Source organism: Rosa chinensis, chromosome 5 (genome assembly GCF_002994745.2).
Source record: "Rosa chinensis cultivar Old Blush chromosome 5, RchiOBHm-V2, whole genome shotgun sequence".
Lineage (NCBI taxonomy): Eukaryota > Viridiplantae > Streptophyta > Magnoliopsida > Rosales > Rosaceae > Rosa > Rosa chinensis.
The window spans coordinates 9,425,761-9,434,113 of NC_037092.1; the positions used below are offsets into that span (position 1 = coordinate 9,425,761).

General features: G+C 37.9%; 1 protein-coding gene across 1 annotated transcript; it reads left to right on the forward strand.

Annotated features, from left to right (window-relative positions):
• Positions 1-2,998: 2,998 nt before the first annotated feature.
• On the forward strand, positions 2,999-7,925 carry LOC121048851 (disease resistance-like protein DSC1). Its single transcript, XM_024301483.2, has 5 exons — positions 2,999-3,914; positions 4,013-5,165; positions 5,319-5,642; positions 5,753-6,886; positions 7,003-7,925. The coding sequence occupies exons 1-5, from the start codon at positions 3,430-3,432 to the stop codon at positions 7,435-7,437; spliced, it is 3,531 nt and encodes a 1,176-aa protein (XP_024157251.1). The 5' UTR covers positions 2,999-3,429; the 3' UTR covers positions 7,438-7,925.
• Positions 7,926-8,353: the final 428 nt, after the last annotated feature.

The following is an 8,353-nucleotide window of genomic DNA, read 5'->3' on the forward strand; positions in this document are numbered from 1 at the left end:
GCTTTTTCATTGGAGAAGAGAGACATTGTTATCTAGTCAGCCCAGCCTAGCCCAGCCTAGCCCAACCTTAGCCAGCACTAAGTGCTAGAGAAACTAGATAATAGTCCAAGCTAATTGAGTGGTTGTCCATGATGGGAAAACTTTTAGGCCAATTTCTGTTGGAAGAATTCAGATACTAGCTCTTACTTTCGAAGATGCAAGGCAATTTTACTTGCTATTTTGAATTACTGTTATTGTGTGAGTCTTAATCTAATGTCTTTGTGAGGACTAAGAAATATCTCAAACAGAGTCGGGATACAAATCTTTCTACGAATTACCACTCACTGTTCTTGAAAGCTTTGATTAATATCCCATGCCTTGGTAAGTTATATGTTTTATTGGTTATTATATTCATTATTTTGTTTTTCTCACCTTTTATTTTGGTTGATTGCTTTAAATTGGAAATTTAGGTTTTGGTTTCATTTTTTCTGCAACTTTGCTAGGTTTCACTTTTGAGGGATTGGTTTAGGTTACATTTAGTTGCCAGAATTTACTAGTCATACTAACAAGGTAACAGCAATTTTGGTCTCATATGCTCATTTAGTTTTTCAACATATTGTTTTTCACTAGGAAGAATAGTAAAAGAGCTTAGAGGATCAACCTTGTCCTTTCAAATCCAGTCTCGATAAGAATAGAGTATGACTAGAAACGATGAAGAACAGAGTTCCAATATAGAAAATGATTAGAAATGATGAATTGCAGAGTTCTACACTCTCATTTTGAATGCTAGCGAGTGAATGAGTGAGATTATTCTCTCAAAAATATCCCACATTCGTACTAATTAGAATATATTCTCATTCTAAATGGGAATACAAATGAAAAATATTGTAGGCTATATTCCACATTCCAACTCATTAGAATATATTTTCATCCCAAATAGACTCTTCTCCCAACAATATAATATCCTACATTGACTACACCGTAGGAATTACATGCATCTAGGATTGTATTTTTGTATACTTGGGTTATGTGAAAGTTCCTCAGATAGAAATAACATACTTGACTTGTTAGTCTTGTTAGAACCAATCAGTCTATACGAATACAGATATGGAATATAAACAGAATATATAACAGCAGGTGATCAAATTGAATTCAAATAGCATTAATCCGAAATTGAAATTTACTAACTTGATCAGATAGAGGCCTGCAATGCAGTGTCCTAAGACAGAAATTCGCCCTCACTTGTGCTGTAGTTTCGGACGTCTATCTAGAGGATACAACTATCTGGTACAAGTTCTTGCACAAGAACTTGACCCTAACGAATTCTACTTTATGTTTCTCAGAATAACTTTGAGAGGAAGAAGAGAATTTATCGATGATGAATGCGGTCGTCCTTATATAGAAGCCAAGACGAACAGTTGCGTAGGTTAAGTCAGCAGTTGCTTGACGTTGTTTGATTCCATCTGTTGCAACTGTTAGATTTTATCCTAAAATTGAATAGTGAAGCAAAAAATAAAATCAGATTTAGTCAAACCAAGCTCAAGAGCCCCCCCCAAGGCCCAATGCCCATCTTTTGACATTTATATATTTGCATAATCCAATGGAAAACCCACTAGAAAAGCCCACAAAGGCCACCTCTATCCATGTCATCCATTTACTTCTTTACATGGGAAGCTCCCTATAAAGTCCCACAAGTTCCAATAAGTCTAAGCATGGTAAGTTCTAAGATGAGGATCTGGTTTGAAGTGAGATTTTATGAACTTCATAACTTGCTCATTTCAGAGGATCTGAATCCAAAAGATGATGCAAAAGTTGGGAAACATTTCATTAGGCAGCTCAACTATATTTTGCTTTTCGATGCAATTTCAGCATTTGTATATGGAATAAATACATCCCTTGTTTACAGAAACGAGTCTAATTATAACAACCACTTTGTCTGGGAAGTTCTTTGTTAGAAGAGACTTTAGTTAGTCAAGCTTGGAAAGTTGAAGGTGATGTATGAGTTGGGTCCATTTCTGCCCAGCCCTGTCGGCCATTGCCTGTTCCTCTATCTTTACTCACTTTATCTGAATCTCAAGTACTGTAAGATATTTTGACGAAACTGCTTAGAAATTTCTCGTTGATTTCTTCTTTTTATCTCTGCTACCAATTCAAAATTCTAGTCCCAACGACTTTTTCTTATCTAGCAAGTTCAAAGTCTTTGCAAATGCCACACCTCTTTGATCTGTTCAAGAATTCTATGCACCAAGAAATCTTTGTACGTTTGTACTGACAAGGCGGCAATTCTTTTCCTTATTAATTCATTAAGAGTTCCATAATCTGCTGCGGGAAGCGTGAACACGATAGTAAGAGGCTCCGTCAAGCGTCGAAAGCCATATGAGATAAACTAGAATCCACTAGCAATTACGGGCACAGCCGTAAGAAACATAGAGAAACTTCTCTAATATTTAATTTTTTTATTGATAACTTGAATGAAAATTACAATCTAAGAGGTGCCTTATATAGGGCACATAACATAAACCTAATACAACTAGAAAACATAAAGAATAATTTATTGTAGACTAAAACTAGAAAACCTAATTAAACTTCATTAAATAAAAATCAGAAATAAAATTCTAGATACTAAAGAATATTACGCAAATATATAATTGGAATCCCAACCAAGATTTTGTTCGAGAATCCCGATATATCCAAAATAGTAATTTATAATTAATTCCATCATTAAGAAGTCTATTTGAACAACAGTTTTCAATATTCAAATTATTCTTCTTGATGTGAAGACACTTCTTTCTTTTCGAGATTCTTTGTTGAAATTGGCTAAAATCTCGTCTTATATCATTATTTTGATTAACATCCCTTAATTAAACTAGTCGATATGATAGTGCAGGGCATCTTCCTCGATGTTTCATCACCTTTTTCTTAGTTACTTTAAAATATTGCTGAAGGATCAAGGATGCTTTAACAAAGTGCTTGGAACTTTACTTGATTAATTTCTTCTTTTTCTCTCTGCTATCAAGAATTCTTGGCCACATTTATGTTCTTACCAAGAATCTCTGCTACCAAGAATTCTAGTCCCATTCTTTTCTTATCAAACTGGATGTTCAAAAATCTTGGCAAATTCAACCATGCATAAAGCTGAACCTGAAAATTGATAAGATCAGCAGTTCAGCACAACGTCTCTATAATCTTTTTTATCCCAGACTGCTTGGTCTGCTTTAATTAGTTTCATATGTAACTGTTCTCATCACTGTCGATTGATATTGTATATCGAAGGCTTCCGACAATTAATTTTGTATTTGCTTAAATTTTTTCTTTTTGCTCAACTCCAGAGCTAAATATCACGATTGTGGAGTACTTTCTGCTCCAAGGACTAGATCGGGGACATCATTGTATAGCAGAGGACGGAAGTTTTTGCAAGTTTTGACTCGTGGATTAGTTTTTGCATGTTCTATGGCTTCTCCTCCTCCTCCTCCTCTTGCGCATGCCTTTAAGTATGATGTCTTTCTTAGTTTCCGAGGCGAGGATACCCGCGATACTTTTACCAGTCATTTTCATGCCGCTTTAGTGCGGAAGAAAATCAAAACCTACATAGATTACGAACTGGTGAGAGGAGATGAAATTGCACCGGCCCTTCTGGATGCAATAGAGGAATCAAAGCTTTCAGTGGTCATTTTGTCACAAGACTATGCTTCTTCAACCTGGTGCTTGGACGAACTGTCGCATATTTTGGAATGCAAGGAAAGATATCAACAATTGGTTATACCCCTTTTTTACAGAGTAGATCCATCACATGTACGACACCAGAGGGAGAGTTATGCTGATGCATTTGTTCAACATGAAGAACGTTTCAAGAACACTCCACACAAGGTGCTCAAGTGGAGGGATGCTTTAACAAAAGTATCTATACTAGCTGGGTTTGATTCACGCAACATCGGGTAACTTTTTAACTCTTAACTGTTTTATCTTTCTGAGTCTCTGACTAATCAGCTATCTGACCTCAACTATTAATTTTTTGTTCTCGGTATTATGCCAGACTTGATTCCGAACTAGTTCAGTTAGTCGTCAAAGATATTTTGATGAAGTTGAATCGAGAAGGCTCAAGCAATTTGACAGGCCTGGTTGGAATTGAAAGTCGCATCCAGACACTTGAGTCATTGTTATGCATTGTTCCACAAGATGTTCGTGTTCGCACCGTAGGAATTTGGGGCATGGGTGGTATAGGCAAGACCACCCTTGCTGACGCTGTATTCAACCGACTCTCATCTCAATATGAAGCTTCATGTTTTCTTGCAAATGTTAGGGAAAGAGCAGAAAAACATGGACTATACTATTTGCGAAATGAACTTCTTTGCAATTTATTGAAGGATGAAAGTCTAGGGATCAGCACTCCATCAATAGGATCAACTTTTATCAAAAAGAGGCTCTCTCGTGCAAAGGTTCTCGTTGTTCTTGATGATGTAAATGATGTAAGCCAATTAGACGTCTTAGTTGGTGATCAGTTTCAATTTGGACCAGGAAGTAGAATCATAATAACAACTAGAGATGTGCACCAACTTAGAGAGATGCAACAACTGCAGAAAGGGGCAGACCATGATGTTAAAATATACAAGGCAGAGGAACTAGATCGTGATGAAGCACTTCAGCTCTTCCACTTGAATAATTCCGAAGAAATCAGCTGCAGAGCAGATTATTCCGTATTACTAAGAATGGTGGATTATGCTGCTGGAATTCCCTTGGCCCTTAAAATCTGGGGTTCCTTATTTCGACGATGCAAGAGCACACAAGAACGGGAAAGTTTCTTGAAAAAGTTGAAAAGGTTTCCTGAAAAGAAACTTCAAAACGTGTATAGGATAAGTTATGATGCATTAGGAGAGAATGAGAGGGAGATATTTCTTTATATCGCGTGCTTTCACAGAGGAGAGGATGTATATAGAGCAAAAGAACAATTAGATGCATGTGGATTATTTGCGGATAGTGGAATCAACGTTCTCATTGATATGTCTCTGATATCAATCAAAGACAAAGAGTGGACTGGCCAAGAAGAAAAAACTCGTTACCTGTGGATGCATGATGTGATACAAGAAATGGGATGGGCAGTTGAGCATGAACAACATCCTACGAAGCCTGGAAAGCGCAGTAGGCTGTGTATCCCGGAGGACATCTGTCGTGTGTTAGAAAACAATAAGGTAACAGCCTAATTCATCGACATTGTTTAGAAAAATTGCATCAGCTTCAAAGAAAAACTCCTTATCCGATAACAATTTGCTATTAGTTTGAGTAATTCTACTTTTTTTGGTAAGACTATATATATGCTGATTTATACTTGCATCAATTGTCAGGGGACTGAAAAAGTTCAAAGCATATCCCTAAACCTCTCTCAGATTTCAAAGCTAAACTTGACTCCTCAAGCCTTCAAAAAGATGTGTAATCTAAAATTTCTAAAGTTATATGGTGAAGATCGCAGGGGCCACTACTACTGCTACCCTAGGAAGGATTGCAATGTGCACTTTAATCAGGATCTTGAATATCTTCCTGACTCCCTTATCTATCTCAGCTGGCCTGCATACACTTCGAAATATTTGCCATCAACATTTTCTGCAGAGAATCTTACTGAGCTTTCTATGCCTGGTAGCCAACTCCAGAGACTCTGGAATGTAGACCAGGTATGCCACCAAGTTAGTTCCCGTATGTATTAATTATCAAATGCAGCATATGTAAAAGTCATATATTCAAGGCAAGTTATTCTTACCATTTCTCTTTAAAATTGTTACAGAAGCCTAGGAACTTAAAACGCATCGATCTCAGTCACTCCAAGCAACTGGTTGGAGTTCCAGATCTCTCTATGAGCGTAAACATTGAGAGGATAAACCTTGAAGGCTGTGAAAGGCTGGCTGAAATTCCTTCCTATTTTGAAAATCTTCACAAGCTTACTTGGTTGAATGTGAGTAGTTGCACGAATCTTAGTGTTCTTTCAGATATGCCCTGCAATATGGTTTCGTTGAAGTTAGGTTGGACTGCAATAGAAGACTTGCCTTCATCAATTTGGTCTCACGAAAAACTTGTTGAATTGAATCTTTATGGGTGCGAGGGGATTAAGAAACTTCCAAACAGCATTTGGAAGCTGTATTCCCTCACATCTCTTGTGTTGTGCGGGACAAGTATAGAAGGATTGCCCCCGTCAATCGAGTGTCTCTCCGGATTAGAATGTCTTGACCTGAATAGTTGCCGAAAGTTTGTCAGTCTCCCAACCAGCATTTGCAAGTTGAAATCGCTTAAGACCTTTTGTCTTATTGGATGCTCTAGCTTCGAAAACTTCCCTGAGATCTTGGAGCCTATGGAGCGTCTGTGCCATCTTTTTTTAGGAGGAACGAAATTCAAAGAGCTGCCCTCTTTGATTGAAAACATAGTTGGGCGGAAGGAACCAGGTAACACTGGGTGTAGAAGCTTTGAGTCTGTCCCAAACAGCATCTTGCCTCCGTCCTTGGTCATTTTATGGTCTTCGATGAATATGCTAGACCTCAGTGACTGCACAATGTTAGAAGAAATCCCTGATTGCATCTTTAGCCTAAACAGCTTATTTCGATTAGATGCGAGTGGAACCATGATTAGGAGCATACCTTCAACCATCAGTCAAGCATCTCAGCTCAGGGTATTATTTGTAAAGGATTGCAAGCGCCTTGAATATTTACCCAAGCTCCCATATCTTCTACAATTGATAGATGCAAGTGGCTGCAAGAGATTGAAGACAGTGTCTGGATTCACGACTGCACTCACAGAAGGTTTGGATGAAAGAGGTCCCTGCACGTTGAATACATTTTATTATAATTGCGTAAGTTTGGATGAGAATGCAAGGAGGAACATAATGGATGATGCACATCTTAGAAATAGAGCAACAGATGACTATCCAGTACGTCTCTCTCTCTCTCTCTCTGCGCGCTAAAAAGCACTCTATACATTCCTCTGCTTCTAATTTTTTGTCAAGTTAAAATAAATAATCAAAATCATGTCTTTGTCTATGTACAGTTTTTTGTGTACGAAGTTAGTTGTCCGGGAAATGAAATTCCAAAATGGGTCAGCAATCAAATGGAGGGATCTTCGATAGATATAAAGTTTCCTCTACATTGGTCTGAGGATGCAAACTTTTTGGGTTTAGCTTTCTATGTTGTTGTTGACTTCCATAAAGCAAGCAATCCGGTCTGTGCGGCTGAATTCATTCTCGAAACCGAAAATGGTGAAGACCATGCTATTCTGATTAGCCAGAATCAGAGCCATTGTCTACATTATGATGACGACAACTCAGATCACCTGGTAGCGTGGTACAATTCCCTGGTAATGATGAGGTTCCCCCCTTATGCCACTCAAGCCTCTTTTTATTTCTATGTACATGAGGAGCAGCAGTGCTCGGTTGAGTATCTGGTGAAAAGGTGTGGGGTGGGCCTTGTGTATGCTCAAGGCTAAGACCGAAATGCTATGAAATGGCAAGTCATGGATGATCAACATGTTGAAGCTACTCTGCCCCATTTCGGTGGTTTCGTTTAATCTCTCTGGTGGGGTAGAGATGGTTAATGTGCGGTGTTAGCTTCATTCTCTCATCCCCTTAAATTTTGGTTTTGACTGGTTCTGCATTTTGGGATTTTACTGGCAGCGGTTTTTCGGTTCTCATCCCTTCGATTTGGCACTTCTCCGGACCTCTTGGCTCCTAGCGGCGGCAGTAGTGGCTGTGCGGGATAGCATGGGCCGCGGCGGCTGTGTTACTATTGTAGGAGATGATATTTTATTTAATATTTAGGCCACGTTTGATTCGTGGAAAGAAAGCATCAGGAAAGGCATTTGTGATGCAAAAGGAAAGGAAATCGTTTCGTGAAGGAAGGGAAAATAAGGGGGAAAGTGGTTCCTTCCAAATCTCAAAGGAATCACTTTCCCCCCTTTTTTTCCTTGTATTTATTACTCACAACATATTATTTTATTACATTATTTACAAATTTTTTAAAATTTTCCTGATAACTTTCCTTACGTTACCAAACATCGGAATGGAAAGTTGTTGGGAAAATTTCATTTCCCTTCTTATGAGAAAGACAAAAGAATTATTTTCCTTTCCGTGAACCAAACGAGGCCTTTATAGTTGAGTAGTAATTTTCCATGTGGAAAATTAGGGTTACACTCTTTTGTCCTATCTATCCATGTGGATTATAGTTGAGTAGTAATTTTCCTCATTGATTTTATTTGTAATTGAGCCTTGTTTTGGGCTCCTCCTATTGGTATTTACTCCCTTTGGTAATTATTAATGAAGTTTCATTAATTATCAAAAAAAAAAAAACATGTTGAAGCTAACCTCTTTTTGAACCATGTTTCGAAAACTATAATTAATTTAGAG